Source organism: Neoarius graeffei, chromosome 7, assembly GCF_027579695.1.
Source record: "Neoarius graeffei isolate fNeoGra1 chromosome 7, fNeoGra1.pri, whole genome shotgun sequence".
NCBI classification, from domain to species: Eukaryota; Metazoa; Chordata; class Actinopteri; order Siluriformes; family Ariidae; genus Neoarius; species Neoarius graeffei.
The window spans coordinates 77,657,388-77,681,763 of NC_083575.1; the positions used below are offsets into that span (position 1 = coordinate 77,657,388).

General features: G+C 45.0%; 1 protein-coding gene across 1 annotated transcript in view; it reads right to left on the reverse strand.

Annotated features, from left to right (window-relative positions):
* Positions 1-21,601, reverse strand: part of zgc:56493 (Thioredoxin-like) — a 46,286-nt gene extending 24,685 nt beyond the window's left edge. The window contains exons 1-2 of the mRNA XM_060924868.1: positions 21,491-21,601; positions 2,001-2,105 (exon numbers count right to left, since the gene is read on the reverse strand). Of these exons, the coding sequence (XP_060780851.1) occupies positions 2,001-2,105; positions 21,491-21,514 (129 nt within the window). The 5' untranslated portion in view covers positions 21,515-21,601. The remainder of the gene's footprint in view (positions 1-2,000; positions 2,106-21,490) is intronic.
* Positions 21,602-24,376: the final 2,775 nt, after the last annotated feature.

The window sequence follows — 24,376 nt, forward strand, 5'->3', positions numbered from 1 at the left end:
AAAACAATTCTTTATGTATTTTTTTTAAAGATGAAAACTGAAAACAGGTCCCACAGACCCGAACACGTTACAAGGGTTAAATAAATGAAGTTTTTCAACCTTCCCTTCTTTGGCCTGTGTCTCCTGGGAGGTTTTCTCTGCAGACCTCTAACCCCTACAAGGGGGCATTGTTTGCTTGCTACAACGCTTGCCTCAGCTGCCTGACCTGAGGTAATTCTCAAATGCCGCTTTTCCACTACCAACGCAGCTGAGTTGGGCTGAGCCGAGCCGTGCTGAGTCGGGCTGAGTGGGGCTGTTGGAGTTGCATTTCGACTACAACCGCGCTGAACCGTGCTGGCTGGAAGTGGGTGGACACATTGGGTGGAGTTAGCGAAAGTGGGTGGACGTCACGTGATGTCGTTAGGCGGCGCAAACACTGACATCAGTGACCTTTTAAGCGGTAGTCTCATGACCCGGAGAGTAAACAATAAACATGGAGGACATGGAGTCGTTAGTGTTGCTGGTCTTGGTGCTGTAGCTTGTTGTCACCAACAACACCAACAGATACTGGCAAGAGCGTATAGATGAGGCGAGGCGCATAAGGCTTCAGAAATTCTCGTAATTCTTCTTCCGGGTTTATGGTGTTTACAGATTCCAGCGTGCTTGTGGGGCATGTGAGGACACTCCTCCTCACCAATCAGTGCACAGGGGAGTGTCTCCTCATGCCCCTAGCCCCACTCGGCTCGGCTCGCTTCAGCCCCACTCCAAAACCGTGCGAGTTTTGGGTGCTAAGCAGGGCTGAAGCGAGCTGAGTCGTGCTGCTCTGAGGTAGTCAAAACGCGAGCCGTGTCGGGCTGAAGTGAGCTGAAAAAGGCCAAAAGTCAGTAGTCAATGTTGAAGTTGCCACACTGAAGGAGTCTTGTTTCACTTGAACACTTTCATGAGGAGATTGCATCCTCGTTAAAAAGTGTCCAAGTAGAACGAAGACTCCCAATTCAATCTGCATTGTGGAAGGTCACAAATATTACAACTCCATTATTTCTTTGTACAGGCTACTTTTATTTAGCCACCACTGTGACTGGTAGGTTGAGCAAATTCACCCGCCACGACAAAAAAATAAATAAATTTTTCACCTGCATTTGGCAGGTAGCAGGTGCTAATTTCCAACACCGCTCATCACACGATAAACAATCTTGGAGCCACACCTCAGAATCCAAAGGAAAGCTTTCCCAGAAGTTACAACAGCAAAAGGGGACTTAAAAAAAAAAAAGATCCGGATTGGGATGTTCAACAAGCATATACAGATGGTCAAATGTTCACAATTAATTACTTTTGGCACATTGGCACGCACATACAGTGAGTGAGCAAGTTATTTGAATAATTATGTAGAAATTTATTCAAAGCAGGTTGTGTGGTCTCCAGGCTCAGTGATGTTTATGATCAACACAACAGGTAAAGATTTACTTTCTCAAACATTTTTCCGACCAATGATCGAAGAAGTCTTGCTCAAACCCCCCCCAATTTGTATAAAAACATTCAGTGAAAAATCAAATCCAACAGCAAACAAACCAAAGTCATCAACTTTGATTTGGAAACCAGGCAAATGGGTGTGGAAGCACCAGTAGATTCACTGCTCGCATTCCCATTTCAAAGCAATGACACTCAACCTGTTACTCAATTTGAATTTCCCACCAAGGATTAATAAAGTAACTCCTGATTACTAAGGATTGAGACTTCATTGATTTCAGGGTAAACATTTGCAGATAATTCAATAAACAAATGTATTTTGGATCACTGGCCTAAAATGTAACCCTTACACCAAATAAAACCACAGTGGCACTGATTTTAGCAATACACAAGTAGTGGGTTTTAGCGTCTGTGTAACTATGGTTTAATTAGCTTCAGCATCTGCAGCCACATCCACCCTGAACAAAATCACCAGCCACGCCCAGGTATGCGAATTCCCCATGAGGCAAGCCAGGGGATGCAATTTATTAACTTAAAAAGCAGGATTTACTCACTTTGAAGCATGGAGCGATACTCTGGCAAGGCCCACACCACGTCGCTGTGAAGTCCACCACAACGAGCTTATCACCTGCATCAGCCAGAGCTTTATCAAAAGCTGCCTGTGGAGAAGTGTGAGAACAAAAGTTAAACCTCAGACAAAAACTGAATATAACTTAAGTCAGATTCAAGAAAAACATGCTTAAAAAGTTATACCCAAGAAAACAGTAGCACATAGAGGTCAGTTCCATGTCTAGAAAGAAGTATTGGGGGGCTGGCAGGCGCATGGATGTTCCAGTTGGTTACAACTTACTGGGACTCATAGGTGCTACAACACTCATGAAACAGGTCAATGACTTTATACCAAGTCTATAAGAAATTTAGTAATTAACAATACAACTATTCTTACATAGAGTTAAAATTGAGTACGAGATTCCAAGCAACTTAAAATGACTCAATTAAACATTATCATTTGGCATTCAGACTAAAATCTGCTGGATGAGAACTTGGAAAGCAGAAAAACTTAATATAAATCTACATCCTACAAAACATAACTATCATTCTTATTAGGGGTCGACCGATAATCGGCCTGATATTCTGCATTTTTAGGATTATCGGTATCGGCTATAATTTCCACCGATATGCCGATAACGTCTTTTTGCAGCCATTTCATTCCTAACGCAACCGTCACTGCACGTCCTTTCCTGCACTCGCCTCTGAGTTCAAGAACACGGTCCCGCCCACCACATCTGATTTGTTGTGAACTGTTTCAAGGCAGCCGTACGGGCACTCTGGCAGAAGTGGCACAAGGGATACAGCCAATCAACACGCGTAGCTAACCGCTCTGAACTGTTTCAAGGCGGCCGTACAGGCACTCGGGCAGAAGCAGATCCCACTTCAAGGTAAGGACACGCTGCTTTTGCCGCAATAAGTCAAACACAAGTTGCAAAAGCACAACATTATATGTTTACATTCTTCATCTACTACTCGTTAAAATTGACCATTTGCATCTGTGTAGCCAGGCAAACTTAGCTTACGGAAGGAAGCACTTGAATTAGCCTACAACCAACTAGTCATTTTTAAATCCCCGTCTAGAAACGTTGTGAATGTGTCAGTAGTTCTACTCGAACAGTAGAATGACAGCCATACAGAGAGGTGGTCAAGGGAAGATGAAATAAAACGTAGTGTAGGCTAGCGCAAGCCTACTGGCTATTTGTTATGGTGATGAGTAAACTTCATGACGTGACTCGTGCTCAAAAAGCGCGTTGCACTTGTACGGTAACTTCATAAAGCGCTATATGAACATTTAAACAAGCCAGATGTGATGTGGTGCTAGTAGGCTACGTAATACTGTAGGGAGTTTGTCAGGACGCTTGTTGTGGGCTCAGTAATTGTGTCGTGGATGCACACTTGCTTGGATAAACGGTAATGAACGAAATACATCAATTAAACTCTTGCGCAAGTGATTCTCCTCGCTAGCGCTTCTGATTCGGAAAGCGATATACTCTTAAAGGAGCAGAGCTGTAGACGGTTACTTGTTAAGTTGTTACATAATAGGGAGTGATAGCCTACTTTGATTTTACTTTTTAAAAAAATGCTGCAGGCAGCTCCCTACACTTGATTTATTTAAAAACTACTTGAAGTCTTACTTAGTTCTTAGTGTAAAAGAATCCAGAGTGTATTTTCATTTATTTTCCACTGAAAATGGTGAGCTGTAATATAGTAGGAAGTGATTTTTTTTTTTATTGGTGAATATATTATTTTCTCATTTTATTCTAACTAATGTTTGACTTTATTGTACAAATGCTGCTGGCATCTCCCTGCACAAAATTTCATGTTCAATTTTACTATTAAACATACATTTCATGGATATGAAGGTCTGTGTCAGTGTGTGCCATGTTTAATTTCATGTGAATTATAATGTTTACATTTATCGGTTGCACATATTGGTTATCGGCATCCCAATTCCATAAATCGGTATCGGCCCTGAAAAAAAAAAAATATATATATATATATATATATATATATATATATATATATATATATATATATAAAAATAATAATAATCTCACCCCCGGCGGGGGGGTGGCATCCATGTCATCCTCAAGCTCGGGTCCTCTACCAGAGGCCTGGGAGTTTGAGGGTTCTGCGCAGTATCCATGTTCCTAGGACTGCGCTCTTCTGGACTGAGGCTTCAGATGTTGTTCCTGGGATTTGCTGGAGCCACTCTCCCAGTTTGGGGGTTACTGCCCCAAGTGCCCCCACTACCACAGGGACCACGCAACCCTTGACCTTCCACATCCGTTCCAGCTGCTCTTTCAACCCTTGATACTTCTCAAGTTTCTCATGTTCCTTCTTCCTGATGTTGGCGTCAGCTGGGATCGCCACATCCATCACCACCACCCTCTTCTGCTCTTTGTCCACCACCACTATGTCCGGTTGGTTAGCCAGGATCTGTTTGTCAGTCTGGAAGCTGAAGTCCCACAGAACCTTGGCCCTGTTGTTCTCAGCCACCTTCTGTGGTATGGCCCATTGGGACTTGGGTACTTCTATTCCATACTGGTTGCAGATGTTCCTGTATACTATCCCAGCCACTTGGTTGTGCCTCTCCATGTACACTGATCCAGCTAGCATCTTACACCCTGCTACTATGTGCTGGACTGTTTCAGGGGCTTCTTTACAGTCTGCATCTTGGGTCTGATCTACTCTGGTAGATCCTGGCCTCTGTGGCTCTTGTGCTTATGGCCTGTTCTTGTGCTGCCATGATTAGTGCCTCTGTGCTGTCTGTCAGTCCTGCATTATCCAGCCACTGGTAGGATTTCTTGATATCAGCCACTTCCTCTATCTGACGGTGGTACATGCCATGTAGGGGTTTGTCTCTCCAGGTTGTCTGTTCCTCCTCCTCCGCACTCTCATCAGGGTTCTGGTGCCTGAGACATTCACTTAGCAGTTCATCCTTTGGGGCCATCTTTCTGATGTATTCTCGGATTTTCGATGTTTCATCCTGGACCGTGGTCTTGATGCTCACTAGCCCTCGGCCTCCCTCTTTCCGCTTAGTGTATAGTCTCAGGGTGCTGGACTTAGGGTGGAACCCTCCATGCATGGTGAGGAGCTTTCTAGTCTTGATATCTGTGGCTTCTATCTCCTCCTTTGGCCAGTTTATGATACCAGCAGGGTATCCGATGACTGGTAGTGCGTACATGTTGATGGCTCGGACCTTGTTCTTACCATTCAGCTGACTTTTCAGGACCTGCCTTACTCTCTGGAGGTATTTGGCTGTGGTTGACTTCCTTGTGGCTTCTTCATGGTTTCCATTAGCCTGTGGGATGCCAAGGTACTTGTAGCTGTCTTGGATATCACCTATGTTGCCCTCTGGTAGGTCAATCCCCTCAGTCCGGATCATCTTGCCTCTCTTTGAGACCATCTGGCCACACTTGTCCAATCCGAATGACATCCCTACGTCATCGCTGTAGATCTGGGTGGTGTGGATCAGCGAGTCCATTTCTTGCTCGTTCCTGGCATACAGCTTGATGTCATCCATGTAGAGCAGGTGGCTGATTGTTGCACCACTACGGAATCGGTACCCGTAGCTGCTCTTCGTGATGATCTGACTGAGGGGGTTCAGGCCTATGCAGAACAGCAGTGGTGATAGCGCATCTCCTTGGTATATGCCGCACTTGATGTTGACTTGGGCAATGGGTTTTGAGTTGGCCTCTAGGGTCGTCTTCCACATTTCCATTGAGTTCTGGATGAAGGTCCTTAGGTTCCTGTTGATCTTCTACAGTTCCAGACATTCCAGTATCCACGTGTGTGGCATTGAGTCGTAGGCTTTCTTGTAGTCAATCCAGGCAGTGCACAGGTTGGTCTGTCTCTTCTTACAGTCTCGGGCAAATGTTCTATCGACCAGTAGCTGGTGCTTGGCTCCTCTAGTGTTACTGCCAATTCCTTTCTGTGCCTTGCTCATGTATTGAGCCACATGCTTACTCATTTTTGCCACAATGATGCCTGACAGGGCCTTCCATGTTGTGCAGAGACCGGTAATTGGCCGGTAGTTGGATGGGATGGGTCCCTTCTGGGGGTCCTTCATGATTAGGACTGTCCTGCCTTGGGTTAGCCATTCTGGGTGGGTTCCATCCCTCAGCAGCTGGTTCATCTGTGCTGCTAGGCGTTCATGGAGTGCAGTTAGCTTCTTCAGCCAGTACGTATGGATCATATCGGGGCCTGGTGCTGTCCAGCTCTTCATCTTTGACACTCTTTCTTGGATATCTGCCATTGAGACGGTTACTGGTTCTTGTTCTGGGAGGTTGCTGTGGTCAGCTCTTAGGTCCACTAACCATTGGGCATCGGTGTTGTGTGATGCCTTTCTTTCCCATATGTCTTTCCAGTATTTTTCCACCTCAGCTCTTGGTGGGTCTGACCGGTTGTTGTTCCCCTGCCACTGAGAGTACAGCTTGTTTATTCTCCTGGCCTCTCCCTCCTTGGTGTATCTCTTCAACCAGGTGGCCAGAGCTGTTAGTCACTGTTTGGCAGTTTTGAGTGCCTCTGGTATGGAGAGTGAGTTGTACTTCCTGGGTGCCCCTTTATTCACCATGTTCCCTTTCTGTAGTTCAGCTAGCTGGCTAACTTCTCTCCGTGCTGCCTTTATCTTGGCCTCTAATCGTGGCCTCTATCCATGGTGGATACTGTTTGTTATGTCCCGAGCCCACCTTGTGTCCAAGCATCTCCATGATTACTGTTGCTGTACTGTGTATCAGCTTGTTGGTCTCAGTGATGGTTCTTGTGGAGATTGTCTTCAGAGCAGCATTCACATCTACTTGGCTTCGGTATTCGTCGGGGGCTCCAGGTTTCCAGTTGGGTCACGATCTTCCTTCTCAGGTCAGCAGCTCTTGTGTTGAGGCTGTTAGCTGTTGGGGCTTGGTATCTCTCTGGTTGTGGGGGATGATGACGACGACATCTCCCTGTCTTCCTGGCTCCCCCTTGCCATAGCATTGTTGTTGCATTTCATTAATCTCTAGTTGTGATAGTTGTGTGGGGATGTTGGAACACTGGGCTAATAGCTGTTTCTTTGTTAGCCTTGATTATGGGTTTCGAAGTATCCAATGGTCCCACATTTGCTGCATGTATCCCCTCTCTCTGGGATTGCTTGTATAGTAACAAGTCCATCGATGTCTTGTTCCAGTAGCCCATTTCTCATCAGTTTGCCCTGGTTCCCTAGCAACTGACGCAGACCTTGTTGACCCGGGCAACGTCTGAGCCAGTATGACTATCAGTTATGTCTTCACTCATTCCTGAGGTAGGATCATGAGGGGTTTTGCCTAAGGACCCTTACTGGATGATGTTTTGCCCCGACCGGGATTCGAACCCCGATCTCCTGCATCGTAGTCAGTGAGCGTAATATTTTTTTTTTTATCTATCTATCTCCCCTAATCCTTATTATGAACATTAGGCAGAACATCAGTGAGAATCGAATATGAATTGCCACATGGCATAAAACCTAAAAAGTGTACAATATCAGTGCAAGACATGAGGCCGGACCAGCGGACATTTACCACTAACTTTCGCATTTATCCATCTGCATTTCAAAAGCATCAGACCGGATGGCCCATGAAAAATTGTAAAGATATGGAAACGGCAGTTCCCGTGGGCCCGACTTAAATTCATAACTCTGCCACCGAAGGTCCTAGCCCCACCAAAACTTACAGGCACCTCCTTCTCCCTGAGCCCTTTCAAACCAGCCCTGGCGCAGCCTGCTATGACTATCAGCTATTCACCCTGGAACCCCCAAAAAACCTAACACAAGCTCTGACTCGAGCCAGCTTTTAAAAATTCATAACTGCCACCGAAGGTCCGAGCCCTGCCAAACTTTACAGGTACACCCTTCTCCCTGTGCCCTTTCAGACGAGCCCAGGCTTAGCCTGATCTGACATCCAGAGCAAGCGCGAATCGTGGAAAGCTTTAGCACGATCCCTGGTTCCAGCTGCTTATGCAGGAGGATTTAAAAATTCATAACTCCGCCATCAAAGGTCCTAGCCCTGCCAAAATTTACAGACATCCCTTTCCCCGAGTAGCACACCAAGACAACTCCGTATTCACCGTTTTGATTACGTAATGCAGCTGAACTAGTGTCAAGGTTGACCGTATCTGATTGATCCAGTCAATCAGACTTCAGCTTACATGAAACTTTGCCATACAGTATTATGTTAAATGCCAAACTGCCAATCAATGGTTATGTTGTGCATTTTAAAATTCATAAGAAATGTTTTCATCTGGAGGATGTAGAGTTTCTCCTATTTTAAAGAAGGAGTCCAGCAGATTTTAGTCTGAATGCCAAATGATACATTACCATTTCTAGTTGAGTGTTAGAGTTACTTGGAATGTTGTACTCAATTTTAACTCCAAGTAAGAACAGTTGTATTGTTAATTACTAAATTCCTTACAGACTGATTATAAAAACAGTCTAAACAATAGTCATTGCTGACATGTTTCATGAGCGTTATAGTACGAGTACCAGCAAGTTGTAACCAACTGGAACATCCTTCCCCCCCATACTTGTGTTCCTTGGGTAGAACTTTAAGGATGTTTTTCTTGAATCTTTTGACATTTTTTTGTAAATTATTCAATTTGTAGTGTAATTAGCAATTAATATATCTTATGCAATTTGGCCTTTGAAGATCACAAAAAATAAGATTCAATAGTTTATTACCATGTCACAGTTGATAGGAATTTGTTTTGGCACATCCCCAACAAATACATATGAGGAGAAGGGGGGGAAAGAGGAAAAAAAAAAAAGCCACCATACCTAAGGGCAGACAGCCATGGGTAAAACAGACAGACAGTGAACAGTAGTGGGGTACCCAGTAGTCATTGGACAGCAATAATGGCTAAAAATAAGTTGCATTTAAAGTTGCATGATAAAGTGCATCTTAGAGTGTTCCAATGGTAAAGTGCATACCATGCATATAGAGTGCTACATATCATGGCAGTCAGAAGGTTCAGATGTCTGATGACTAGTGGATATGTGCTATCCCTAAACCGTGATGTTGAGGTTCTCAAACTTCTATACCTCCCTGATGGGAGGAGATTAAAAAGATGGTGTGCTGGGTGGGAGGGGTCAACTATGATTCTTCTTGCCTTTCTAATTAACCACGATGAAAAGAGGGAGGAAAGTGAGGAGAGGTTGGCGCCTATGATTTTGGATGCTCTGCGTACAACCCTTTCCAGCCTTGTCTTGTTCCATGAGGTGGTGTTACTGAACCAGACAAGGATGGAGAATGTGAGAACACTTTCAATTGTAGCTCTGTAAAAATGAATCATGGCTGTCTGACTTTAAACTTCCTGAGCTGCTGCAGGAAGTGAAGTTGCTGATGGGCTTCGCTGATCTTGATGTTGGTGTTAAGGTCCCATGATAAGGATTCATGAATAGTAGTCCCAAGGAACTGGAAGTGAGTGACCTTCTCCACCTCCACCCCCTTGATAGAGAGAGAGTGGAGAGGGGGCCAGAGGTTTTCCTAAAGTCAACGACCAGTTCCTTGGTCTTAGAGATGTTAAGAATCAGGTTGTTCCTATCACACCAACCCACCAGCTCGTCCACTTCCCTGCGGTAGTCAGATTCATCCTTGTTTGTGATGAGGCCAACAACTGATGCATCGTCTGCAAACTTGTACAACAAAACTGAATTGGAGTGAGACTGACAGAAGTGTGTATAGGGAGTACAACAGAGGAGATAAGACAACCTTGTGGTGCTCCGATGTTTAGGAGCATGGGCTGTGAAAAGTAGTCACCAATTCTAACAACCTGCTTTCTATCACACAGAAAATTAAAAATCCATCTACAAAGTGATGTACTGACACCCAGCTCTTGCAGAGTGTTAATCAACTTTACAGGTACAATGGTGTTGAATGCAGAGCTAAAATCAAAGAGAACATGGGCATATGTACATTTCGATTCCAGATGTTGGAGGATAAAGTGCAAACAGAAGGATACTGCATCATCCACGCTTCTATTTGTTCTGTAGGCAAATTGCTGGGGGTCTAAGGTAAGGCTGGACAGGTGCTTACAAACCAGGCGCTCAAAGATTTTCATAATGACAGATGTTAGGGCAACAGGCCTATAGTCATTAAGACAAGTGATTATGTTTCTTTGGGACTGGGATAATCACAGCAGATTTGAAACAGGCAGGCACAATAGTAAGCTGGAGAGACCAGTTGAAAATACAAGTGAGGACAGGGGTGAGCTGGTCAGCACAGTGTCTAAGGCTACATCCACACGACAACAAGATGTTATTTAAAAATATATCGCGTCCAAATGGGCAACAATCAGTAAAATATCAGGTCCATATGGCAACGCAACGCTTGCTGAAAACGATGCAATACACATGCCACACCTCTAGGGGCGCTGTAAGACGGTCCCTTCGGAGACACCAGAACAATAGAAGTAGTAAGGACGCATGCGCATAAACTATTATGCGCGAGACTTCATATTAGCCACAAAGTCAGGAAAATGTTTGTAAAATTACATTATAATGACCAAATACAATGAAAAGTATTTTTCCAGTCTTACCTGTGAAAGGTAATCCCATGTGATCTCGTTTGGACGGCAAACCTGTTGGTACAGTTAAACGCAGCTAATTTTTATTCTCTGCTTTGACCTCTCCAAAATAGCGGCGAGGATGACCTATGATTCTACACGGAAGGCGGCGTCTTTAATGGTCCGGAATAAACTGAATGATACATGTTGATGGATTAATTTCTTCTACGCCCTTTTTGAGGAATGTATTGTAGGACTTAAACCCACATCTGAAGAGGTGAGATCGCGCCTTTTCCCCCCCCCCGGCAGGATTGTCTCTCTCACTTTGCACCATTACACAAATATTCACAGTGAAAATATTTTGTAAGCACGTTTCATGAACCAAGTTATAGGATTTGTTGACAACTCGCATCGAGTTCGTTACACTTCTACCCGGCATGAAGCACTCAGTCATGTGGTTGTGACGTCATCGTAAACAAATCCGTTCTACTCATCCAGACGACTTCGCAACGGCAACGTTGCCAGATCCTTCCACTCTGGAACCCGTTCTCAAAAAGATTGCGTTTTGGGCACCCAAAACGCTGGTGCCGTGTGGACGCCAGGCCTAAACGATAAGCAATTGTATCGGAGTCACCTGAATCTGTTGCCATGTGGACAGGGCCCCAAGTATAGCAGACGCCACACCATCAGGCCCAGATGCCTTCCTGGTGTTTTGCTGGCGCAACAAAATTCTGACGTCATGTTCAAAAACAGTGGGTGGAAGGCCACCTTGTTCTTTGTAACAGGGGGCAGGCAGCTGAACACCGTCGTCAAAGCGGCAGTAAAAATTAAGCTCATCAGGGAGGGCTGGGTCGCTGACTGGAGCATGTTTTGTTTTAAAAGTCAGTGATGTCCTGCAGCCCTTGCCAGACACCTTTAATATCATTTGCCTGTAATTTTTTTCTCAAGTTTAGCTTTATAGGAAGCTTTGGCATTCACCACAGCTCGCTGAAAATCATTTCAATTTTTTGCAATTAGTCATGTCACCACATTTGAAGGCAGAGTGTTTCTTCCTACAGAGCAGTCTTAGGCCAAGTTTACATTAGACCGTATCTGTCTCGTTTTCTTCGCGGATGCACTGTCCGTTTACATTAAACCGCCTGGAAACACCAGGAAACAGGAATCCGCCAGCGTCCACGTATTCAATCCAGATCGTGTCAGCTCCGGTGCTGTGTAAACATTGAGATATGCGGATACGCTGTGCTGAGCTCTAGCTGGCGTCGTCATTGGACAACGTCACTGACATCCACCTTCCTGATTCGCTGGCGTTGGTCATGTGACGCGACTGCTGAAAAACAGCGCGGACTTCCGCCTTGTATCACCTTTCATTAAAGAGTATAAAAGTATGAAAATACTGCAAATACTGCCCATTGTGTAGTTATGATTGTCTTTAGGCTTGCCATCCTTCCACTTGCAAGTGGTAAGTGATATGCGCTGGGATCACACACACAGCAGCTCAGTCCCGAATCACAGCTTGTGCACTTCACTCGCGCGCTCTGTGAGCCGCGCAGGGCCGGAGTGCGCACCCTCCAGAGGGCACTTGCTGTTCAGGGCGGAGTGATTTGGAGCGCAGGATGCCTGCGGAGCCGAGCGTATCTGTGTATTGGTGTTGCTGTGTGCACACTAATCACTTTAAAAACGTTAATCTGATGATCCGCTGATACGGTCTAATGTAAACATGGGCTTAATTCATTATTAAACCAGGGCTTACTGTTAAAGACAGTCACAGTTCTCACAGGAATGCAGACACTCACAGAATTGGATGTAGGCTGTGACAGTATCAGTGAAGGAGTCAATATCATCCTGGCTGTCAGACCAGAAGTTGCTCCAAACAGTGGAGTCCAAGCAGTCTTGTAATGTTTCTATGGCCTGTGGGGACCAGCACTTAAAGTGTTTGACAGTTGGTTTTGATACCTTCAGTTTTTGACGGTATTTGGGAATCAAGAGAATAGAGTTGTGGTCGGACTTACCCGGGGGGCCCTGGCCACAGCATGAAAAGCCTCTGGGATTGGAGAATAACACTGATCCAGTGTTTTATCCAACCTGGTGGCGATGTGGATGTGGGGTTTGTATCTGGGTAAGACTTTTCAGGGTGACGTGGTTAAAAATCATCCAGCGCGATCATAGCCGCATCTGGGTTGCTGTTTTCCACCGCCATTATATGATCCGCCAGTTGTTGCAAGGCAGAGGCATCGGGAGGGATGTAAACAATGATCAGGACAACGGCAGAGAATTCTCTTGGAGAGTAGAAGGGCTTGCACCGTGAGAGACTCCAACTCTGGGGTGCAGGTTTGTGACAAGATCTTGTAGTTAGTACACCAGTTGCTGTTGATGTAGCAGCCAACACCACCCCCGCGTTGTTTCAGTGAATTTGTGGTGCGATCTGCACGATGAAAAGAGAAGCCGGGTAGTTGGAGCGAAGAGTCTGGGAAACTTCCATCAAGCCAGGTTTCAGTTAGGCAGATAGCAGCAGCATCCCTGAAGTCTCTGTGACCGGGTGAGCAGGGAAAGTTCATCCATTTTATTCACCAGGAATCAGACGTTGGAGAGAACCAAGCTTGGAAGAGCCGGGCGGTGGATGCGGCGCCGTAGCCGGACAAGTGTGCCGCCTCTCGCACCTCGCTTCCGAGGCTTCCAGAATTGCTTTTGCCGCTCCCTGTGTTGCTGAAAGTCCAGTGGGAGATCAGGCCGAAAAGTGGGCATGTTGTCACGGATATGAAGTAGAGCAAATCTGTCATACTGGACAATGCCAGAACTGGGATCCAGGAACAAACAAAACGCAGGACAAACAAAACAAAACAGGGAGTAATGCCGAGTCGCCATAGAATGGCGCCATGACGTCACATGACCAAGTCCCACTCACAAAAATAAATAATGTTCCTGGAAATAGTTGAGAAGCCATCTGCAGTTTCTGGGGCCCTGAACTCCTGGCCGCATAGTTGTGGGCCTTCGGCCAGTCATTCAGACGGGCTGAAATTTGGACGGACGGACAGACAGACATGGGCGGCACGGTGGTGTAGTGGTTAGCACAGTCACCTCACAGCAAGAAGGTTCTGGGTTCGAACCCAGCAGCTGGCGAGGGCCTTTCTGTGTGGAGTTTGCATGTTCTCCCCATGTCTGCGTGGGTTTCCTCTGGGTGCTCCAGTTTCCCCCCCACAGTCCAAAGACATGCGGTTAGGTTAATGTGGGATGGCCTTGGGTTGAGGTGCCCTGAGCGAGACTCCCAACTGCTCCCTGGGCACTCCTAGCATGGCTGCCCACTGCTCTGGGCGCATGTTCACTGCTTCAGATGGGTTAAATGCAGAGAGGAATTTTCACAAGTTGTGCTTTCATTTCAGACTTGTCTGTCTAGGGATAGTCTGCTTAAAACTCCTCTTTTCCCACATGTGTATGATTTCTGGCATCATACACAACAAGCATTAACAAAAGTGCCAAATGGGGTTTTACTAGAAATCCAGGTATGCCCTTTTTGTCTAGCGATTCATAGAACAGCAGCTCAAATTTCATGTAGATTTTACCTCAGCCAAACGTGTATATTACAGGCACTTAGCAGACGTTCTTTTTCCAGAGTGATGTACAAAACATTCAAATTTTTAGCAAACCTGCAGGTCACTGAAGTGAAAAACCCACAGACAGCACATGCAAACTACACAGAGGTCCCTGCCAGCTGCAAGGTTTGAACCCAGAACCTTCTTGCTGTGAGGCAACAGTGCTAACCACTGCACTGTGTGTGTGCACAGATACTTCACATTTAATTAAAAAAAAAAAACCCACCCCACAATTCCTCCACTGTTAATTCCAAATAATGTTCGGATAATACCAAGACCCAAGAAAACAGCACGACAAAAGCCTAGCGAGAGCAGTATTCAATAAAAAGGACCTCTTATTCTTTGCCAGCCAGAAGCACTGCCAACTCACTCTCCCCGACACACAAGTCAGCAGAACATGGAAAAACCACTTCCCAGATAAAGTGCATTCGTCATGTTTCCATACCTTTTCACCTTCAATGAAGGGACTTTTGTATTTTGTCTGAAGGCTGAAAAAAAGCAGAAGAGCCAAGTTTTCAGGTGCAACACCTTAGCAAGGAGTCAGTTATACCAAGTAAAAGCTACCTAGTCGCATTGTGAACACTTGGCCCACGTACAAGACAGACACACTGTTCATGTTTAATGTCTTTATGCTGTAAATGTACACCACACAGACCTCAGGCTTTCTGAAGCTTACTCATGAAATAAATCAGATATTTGCAAGTTATATAACTCAGCGTTTCTCAACCTTTTTCAGTCACAGCACCCTTCAGAAGTAGGCAAATTCTTAAGGCACCCCCATATAAAAATATATGCAGTCACGCTGACCATACGCTGACCCCGGCAGTGACATTGTGACATGGGAAAGGGGGCCATGAGACAAATTGATGATACATGAGGTGGTGATCTGAATTAGTGTAACTATTTTATTTATTTCAATGTTAGAATATATAATTTTTTTGACAGCACCCCGGTTGAGAAAGGCTGATACGACTTGTTTTAAAACCTAGTTTGAAAAATAAACAGGAAATGATGTAAATTAGAGACAGCTAATGGGAATGACCAGGGATAAAGGAATGTCTGAAGACAACAAAATGTAAAAATTCGCTGTCTTGATCAGATTTTACTTTTATATAATTACACAAAGTACAGGGCTCGACATTAGCACTTGCCCGATGGCCCGGCGGTGTTTTTTTAACGTCTTTCGGGCCAGTTTGGGCCACTAAATTTGGCCAAACAGTGTCCCGGGCAGGCCAGTATGTTTTCGATACAAATTAAAATCTTACTCATATTTTACCCAGAATCGTGAAGAAATTGTAAAATGCACCTTTTCGATACGAGGTCCATCATCTTTGTTTTCGTCATGCTCCGCGGCAGGAGTGTATCGTTTTCGTGCATCTTCAGAGATGTTTGGAGCTGTTCGGAAGCGTCATTTTGGCAGGAAAAATAGCATCTTGTAGACGAAGACGGTTGCGGCAAGGAGACCATCAGAATGGTGAAATTCAAATAGAAATATGTTCAAACTCCACGCTCCCCAACCTGGCCAAAGGCCAGGTAAACAGTTTAAATACGATCATGCATAAATTAACTATCGGGTGTTAACGAACGGCTTCATTTTGAACTCTGCAGCCAATCGGAGCACGCGATGTCACGCTCGGTTTACAACTTGCCAAATATGGTGCCGAATCGTAAAACAGCATTTCGACACACGCGCTTTAGCTTCGGATGGTGTAAAATCGTTCAGACTTTGTATCAAAATTTCAGGATACACTGCCAAGAAATATGGCTACACGTGTATCAACTTTTAGTGATTAAAGAATGAAGTATAAATGTTGGTTGCTATGACTGAAATAGAACAGAAAATAATGTGGTAAATTAGATCTGATCCCATACGTTATATTATTCAAATATCCAAAGATGATGAAATCTATCAAAATAGCCAAACTAGGTCTACATTAGTTCATTACAACAAAAATAACTATTCTGACCCTCTCTGGTACAACCAGACCATGCTAAACCCAGTATACCCCCAGTTGCTAGGGGGGTATGCAAATGAGCTGAATTTGCAAGAGTTTACTACTAGTTCCCCCAAGGACATATCCTGAAAATTGTGTTTATATCGTCTTATTTAAAAAAAAATAAAATAATAATAATAATAATATCACCCCTTTTTGGCTCACCTGAGCATACCTGTTAATTAGCTAATTAACAGGTAATTAGGGTTATAAATCGCCCCCGAGCAGGTAAGGCTTTGCAAAAATCTCACTGATTATTCCCCAAAGTCAACCCTTTCAGGAAATGTATGGTTTGTCAATGATTCTCATGATATTTTATTAATTTAGAAATAAAACTTCATGGGGAATAAAAATGCCCATTTAAATCCAGCATGATGAGGGTTAGTATGCCACCCTCACCTTTCATCCAGACTTGGGACTGGCCTGTGTGTGTCTTGTGGCTATTATATAAAAGGTGTATTTAAAAAGTTAATTGTACCTCTATTTCTATTAGAATATCTACAGTGTTGAGAATTCAATATCTACAATGTTGAGAATATAATGAGCCAAAGTTGAAACCATGACAAAAAAGGAAAATATGTCTACATCACACCGGGTGGGTTACAGGCAAAGCTTATTCTATAAACAAGTTAGTTGCATGGTGAGGCAAAACTTAGCTTATTCTAAAACTTATACAAACAATGTAAAACAGTAATCAACAGCATGTGTTAAACGAACAGAGAACAACAAAGGAAATTTTTAAGTGTAACTAAAATTGATAGAACAAGAAATGCAAACAATAAAATCAATGTGAACAAAGATATAATGTTAACAAAATATGAATACTTATTTTCATTAATTTCACCTTTAAAAAAAAAAAAAAAGGCGCACCAGAATGCACAAATATGAATTGAAAAAAAAATCAATTTTCCAGGGAAGGGCCCCAGGACCCCCTCTTTGTGCAAACACCTGGGGTGCTTGCAGTGGCTACCTGTAGCAACCGTGGTTCGGGTACCGCGCACATTTGGGCCACCACATTTTCCATTTGGGCCAGTAACTTTTCAATTCCACTGGCCCAATGGGCCACCAGTGGTAAACGCTTAATGTCTTGGCCTGCTTCAACCATTCCTACTGGCCCCAGGAACTGAACCAGCAACCTTTTGGTCCCAAAACTGCTTCTCTAACCATTAAGGCCAATTTATGCTGACAACCCAGTCCTCGCAGACGGCGTCACAGATAGCGTCTGCGTAGCCCCCCCCACCTTCGCAGACGCTCTGCACACACCTCCCAAAAATTGTGACCACCACAGAAGCCTCGCAGACAAGAGGGCTCTGATTGGTCCACTCTACATCCGCTGTACACGCACTTCCGCTTCCCTACTTTCCCGGTTTGGTTTGTTTTCACTACCGCCATTTTTAAAAACACGAGCGAAGATGGAGCAGCACGATGAGCGGTTGATCGAGGAACCACACCCGGGGCGTAACCACACCCACCAACTACTCCTAGTGATTTTGCGACTTTGCGCCCCCTTGCGTTGTGGCGGTGAATAACATCGCGCACGCCTATGACTCCCCGCTCAACGATAAATTACAACTGTCTGCGAAAAGCTATCTGCGAAAGCCTTGTCGCAAGAGCATGCAGAGGCCCTTAGACCATAGCTTCCACCAAAATTTGTAATGGATATTTATAATAGAGTGCCAGTACAAAATCCATTTTAGATTTCTAAACATGAGTTTTGTGGCACAAGAGTAAACATTACAGAAAAGTGTTTGTATGTCAGTGAAGAAAGCTGGATGCTATACAGGAAACAAGTTCTCTCTCTCTCACACACACACACACACACACACAAATGAAGGCTGCTGGGTTTTGGTGCAAAATTAAGAAGCATGTGTTACAGCACAGTGGCGCAAGTAATGGCCCTTTTCCACTACCCTTTTTCAGCTCACTTCAGCTCGCTTCAGCCCGACACGGCTCGCGTTTCGACTACCAAAAACCAGCACGACTCAGCTCGTTTCAGCCCTGCTTAGCCCCTAAAACTCGCACCGTTTTGGAGTAGGGCTGAAGCGAGCCAAGCCGTGCCGAGTGAGGTTGGGGGCGTGAGCAGACACTCCCCTGTGCACTGATTGGTGAGGAGGAGTGTCCTCACATGCCCACACACGCCCCGCGAGCACGCTGGGATCTGTAAACACCGCAAACCCGGAAGAAGAATTACGAGAATTTCTGAAGCCTTATGCGCCTCGCCTCATCTATACGCTCTTGCCAGTCAGTATCTGTTGGCGTTGTCGGTGACAACAAGCCACAGCACCAAGACCAGCAACACTAACGACTCCATGTCCTCCATGTTTATTGTTTACTATTCGGTCGTGAGACTACCGCTTAAAAGCTCACTGAATCAGTGACATACAGAGCATCGTGGACGAGTTCGCGGAGCGCAAGGCTCGTCGTATGCCCTTCAAATAATGCGCGCAGTAGGCTATTGATGTTTTATTATGAGCCATGTACAGTATGTCACCTAATGTTTTTTGTTTCTGAGTTACATGTTCGTTTGAAGGACTTGATGTACTAAATAACATAGTTGCACCCGGTAGTGTTGAAATTGGTAAACACCGCAGTTGCGGACATTTTGTAGCCTAAAATGATGTTATGATAAGCTTTAATAAAGGGCCCGGTCATTTGCCCCGCCCCTGACTTGTTCCGCCACTGTCACTGATGTCACTGTTTGCGCTGCTTAACGACATCACGTGACGTCCACCCACTTTCGCTAACTCCACCCAATGTGTCCACCCACTTCCAGCCAGCACGGTTCAGCGCGGTTGTAGTCGAAACGCAACTCCAACAGCCCTGCTCAACTCGACTCAGCTCGACTCAGCACGGCACGGCTCAGCCGCGTTTGTAGTGGAAAAGCGGCATAAGTGTCTGTCGCACTGTTGCCTCACAGCAAGAAGGTTCTGGGTTCGAGCCCAGCAGCCAGTGGAGGCCTTTCTGTATGGAGTTTGCATGTTCTCCCCATGTCTGCATGGGTTTCCCCTACAGTCCAAAGACATGCGGTTAGGTTAATATGGGACGGCCTTGGGCCGAGGTGCCCTTGAGCGAGGCACCGAACTCCCAACTGCTCCCCGGGCACCATTAGCATGACTGCCCACTGCTCTGAGTACATGTGTGTGCACACGCGCACATCAGGCCCGGCGCCGTGGGGGGGCAAAAGGGGGCGTCACCCCCTCGTGGCTACAGCCCCGCCCCCTCAACGGAGACTCAGATCACTTAATTGTCTTCTTAATAGTTATTGTGGGTGTATGTGTGAAATGCTGACACAGCCACGCACACACAGACCTGTGATAAGGACAAGGGGAGGGGTCGTGCGGGCGGGGGTTTTACATGTAGTCTACACTTACAAGTGCACTGTCTCTGCAATATGCAGTCAGTTTACGGGAGTAGTCTTTCCCCCACCGAATTAAACGAATTCAATCACAATATTGTGAATCCATTTTCTTTCTTTGTAGGCTAAGTTTATCTCCGTTTATGTTGGTGTACGTGTTCATATATGGTCCGCTTTGTGCGCAAATAGCGTAAGAATGTGTGTCGTTGACGTCACCCCCCATGCAGCGGGGGTGAAAATTCATCACTTCAGAGTGTTTAGTCCCCTATACGCCTAAACTGGGATCGCAGATTAAGTGGTTAGTGTTGACTCGGTGCGAGTCAGGAAGGCTATTACTGGCGCAGCCGCGGGGTCTGTTGATTTTTTTAAAATTATGATTTTGGCCGCCGAGCCAAGTACCTTAGACTTGCATTGACATTTTGTTTTCATGCCGCGGAGCTATTTGTACGTATTTTAAATTTAAAGGACTTGCCTGTAGGTTTGTGTGTGTTTTATGTTTGGCATCTTTCCGGTTGTAACGCGTGTCTGTGAGAAAATTGGAGGGGAGGGGTAACAGGTGGGCACGGGTGTTGATAAAGCGCAACTGCCCTGGTATGTCACATGATTTTCCCGGACTAAAGCAACCTTCGGGGCCGTGGTTTTGTGGTTGGCACAGTTAATTGTTTGAAACACATTGTCAGACCACCATCACTACTACACACTATATGAAAAATATTTGCCCCCTTGCGATTTCTAATTGCCCCCTTAGTAAACTGTTCCTGGTGCCGGGCCTGGCGCACGCGTGTTCACTGCTTCAGATGGATTAAATGCCGAGAGGAAATTTCACAAGTGTGTGATGAATAAAGTTGGGCTTTCTTTCTTTTTTCTTGACAGCCAAAGCATCCAGAAGAACTGTGGCTGGTTCTGATGATCCTCAGTAAAACCTACAGCTCATTTCCTTATCAAAGTGCACTCACTGGACCTGAGACTACTTTTTTTTTTAGGTTGAAATATTTATTACGCTTTATTGATCTTTATCCATTAGTGGTTTAAATGTAGAAACACTTCATGTCCTCTCAGAGTCACGTGTTGCCCATTAGCACAGTGTCGGCTAGTATGATGTAAAACTTCATTTCTTAATAAAAAAAAAAAAAAAACACGACTATTTAGAACGAAAACTAATTATTGGCGTTATATGCGAAGAAGTGTGTGTTTTAAATCAAACCGAATACAAACTATGAAAAAAAATAAAAATGCATTAAAAAGTTGGGTGTAAACTTAAAGGAGTTATCAGATGACCGAGACTTTATTTATAAAAAAAAAAATTAACCGTACAAAAAAAAAACAAAAACCTCCCTTATAGCTATACTGTTTGAGCAAAACTGCTTAAACCACTTTATTTTACTTCAAATGACGTCATTTCTTGGAGTCCTGATTCACGCAGAGTTAGCTTAGCATAACCGGTCTTTTCTTTTTTTGAATAAAATAACTGACAGACTGAGGATTTTTTTTATTAAATATGTCACTTTAACTAAACACCCCAGGATAAACATGCTGCAGGTGTTTATTCAATAAGTTTTATTATGTTTTTGAATCAGCAGGCGCAGGTTTAAAGCCCGACTTCATGCTAGCGCCATTTTCCAGCGCGAGACCATATGGGGTGCCAAAACTTACACTAGGAGGATATTTTTAAATAAAACTGCTCCAGAAATATCCAAAATCCTCGTTATAATTTGCTCAAGCGTTTGTTTATACATTATACTTAACGAGCTGAACAGAACAGGGGTGAGTTTACACCAGGTCCAGCTCCATGATGAATATGGGTGGGTTCTTAACTAAATACACAGAGCAACTAGTCTAATAAATAAAGCGAAATAACCAGCCACCCAAGTGTTATAAAATTATCATTTTTTAATTACCAGGAGTAATAACTCCAGATTAAAAAGTGCTTATAATCAGAAATATTAAACGCAGTTTAATTACTTTACACGACACAGTGTCGGATTCGGCTTGAAATCTTTCTAAAAACACTTAAACCGCAAACCTGTTAGTTTTCTAACTCTTACCTTGTCTTCAATGACGATGATCATGATGAGTTTTTGATAAAGTGACCTGATCCCTCCCTGCAGCTGCTCGGCTCCTCCAGCACACTCCACTCAACTGAACTGCATGGAAACGTCGCGCGCTGCGCTCTTAACCAGAAGCCCCGCCCACGCATACGCGAATCTGTGCAGTGAGGTTGCCAGGTCTTAAAATCCCACACAAAGAAAAATATTTATATACAGTAGATAGCTAGATAGATCAGCACGGTTGCCTCATAGCAAGAAGGTCTTGGGATCGAGCCCACACTTTCTGTGCGGAGTTTGCATGTTCTCCCCGTGTCTGCGTGGGTTTCCTCTGGGTGCTCCAGTTTCCTCCACAGTCCAAAGACATGCAGGTTAGGTTAACTGGTGACTCTAAATTGACCGTAGGTGTGAATGTGAGTGTGAATGGTTGTCTGTGTCTATTGGCCCTTTTCCGCTACCCTTTTTCAGCTCACTTCAGCTTGCTTCAGCTCGCTTCAGCCCGACACGGCTCGCGTTTCGACTACCAAAAACCAGCACGACTCAGCTCGCTTCAGCCCTGCTTAGCCCCTAAAACTCGCACGGTTTTGGAGTGGGGCTGAAGCGAGCCAAAGCGAGCCGAGTGAGGCTGGGGGCGTGAGCAGACACTCCCCTGTGCACTGATTGGTGAGGAGGAGTGTCCTCACATGCCCACACACGCCCCGCGAGCACGCTGGGATCTGTAAACACCGCAAACCCGGAAGGAGAAGAATTACGAATTACGAGAATTTCTGAAGCCTTACGCGCCTCGCCTCATCTATACGCTCTTGCCAGTATCTGTTGGTGTTGTCGGTGACAACAAGCCACAGCACCAAGACCAGCAACACTAACGACTCCATGTCCTCCATGTTTATTGTTTACTATCCGGGTCGTGAGACTACCGCTTAAAAGATCACTGATGTCACTGTTTGCGCTGCTTAACGACATCACGTGACGTCCACCCACTTTCGCTAACTCCACCCAATGTGTCCACCCACTTCCAGCCAGCACGGTTCAGCGCGGTTGTAATCGAAATGCAACTCCAACAGCCCCGCTCAGCCCGACTCAGCACGGCACGGCTCAGCCCGGCTCAGCCGCGTTGGTAGTGGAAAAGCGGCATTAGTGTCAGCCCTGTGATGACCTGGCAACTTGTCCAGGGTGTACCCCGCCTTTCACCCGTAGTCAGCTGGGATAGGCTCCAGCTTGCCTGCAACCCTGCACAGGATAAAGCGGCTAGAGATAATGAGATGCAAGATAGATAGATAGATAGAGCAGCACGGTGGTGTAGTGGTCAGCACTGTTGCCTCACAGCAAGAAGGTCTTGTGTTCGAGCCCACACTTTCTGTGTGGAGTTTGCATGTTCTCCCCGTGTCTGCATGGGTTTCCTCCAGGTGCTCCAGTTTCCCCCACAGTCCAAAGACATGCAGGTTAGGCTAATTGGTGGCTCTAAATTGACCGTAGGTGTGACTGTGCTTATCCTGTTCTACGGGGTCGCAGCTTGCCTGCAACCCTGTAGAACAGGATAAGTGGCTACAGATAATGGATATATGGATATATATATATATATATATATGGCGTAGTGGTTAGCACTGTCACCTCACAGCAAGAAGGTCCTGGGTTTGAACCCAGCAGCCAGTGAGGGCCTTTCTGTGTGGAGTTTGCATGTTCTCCACATGGGTTTCCTCCAGGTGCTCCGGTTTCCCCCACAGTTCAAAGACATGCAGGTTAGGTTAATTGGTGGCTCTAAATTGAATGTGAGTGTGAATGGTTGTCTGTGTCTATGTGTCAGCCCTGTGATGATCTGGTGACTTGTCCAGGGTGTACCCGGCCTCTTGCCCATAGTCAGCTGTGATAGGCTCCAGCTTGCCTGCGACCCTGTAGAACAGGATAAGCGGCTACAGATAATGGATGGATGGATATATACTCATGAAAAGTCCTGCCTTACTTAAACTCTTCCACAGAGACCCTGACAAAGACAGCACGATGTCAGCCACGGCGGGCTGCCTCAGAAAAGTAACCATTTGTCCTACCTTAAAACTCGTTTTGCATTTTCTGCCTCCTTTTTTGTATTTTCGACCCTCCGTTTATTTTCTTTCCTTTTCTGAAAACCCGATTTGTGTCCAGACATTTTGTTCTGCTACCAACGAACTAACTCGTCAGGTCTCGTCTCTCGAGTCCGCGATGATTCTCGTGGGAAGGGCAACAATTGATACATTTTTACAAACAGCCAATAAACAGCCAATAGGGAGGTTGCAACGTTCAGGCTCTCCTTTGCTCACTCACAGACACTCAGTAATGCACTTACAGTGGTGCTTGAAAGTTTGTGAACCCTTTAGAATTTTCTATATTTCTGCATAAATATGACCTTAAACATCATCAGATTTTCACACAAGTCCTAAAGGTAGATAAAGAGAACCCAGTTAAACAAATGAGACAAAAATATTATACTTGGTCATTTATTTATTGAGGAAAATGATCCAATATTACATATCTGTGAGTGGCAAAAGTATGTGAACCTCTAGGATTAGCAGTTCATTTGAAGGTGAAATTAGAGTCAGGTCAATCAATGGGATGACAATCAGGTGTGAGTGGGCACCCTGTTTTATTTAAAGAACAGGGATCTATCAAAGTCTGATCTTCACAACATGTTTGTGGAAGTGTATCATGGAATGAACAAAGGAGATTTCTGAGGACCTCAGAAAAAGCATTGTTGATGCTTATCAGGCTGGAAAAGGTTACAAAACCATCTCTAAAGAGTTTGGACTCCACCAATCCACAGTCAGACAGACTGTGAACAAATGGAGGAAATTCAAAACCATTGTTACCCTCCCCAGGAGTGGTGACCAACAAAAATCACTCCAAGAGCAAGGC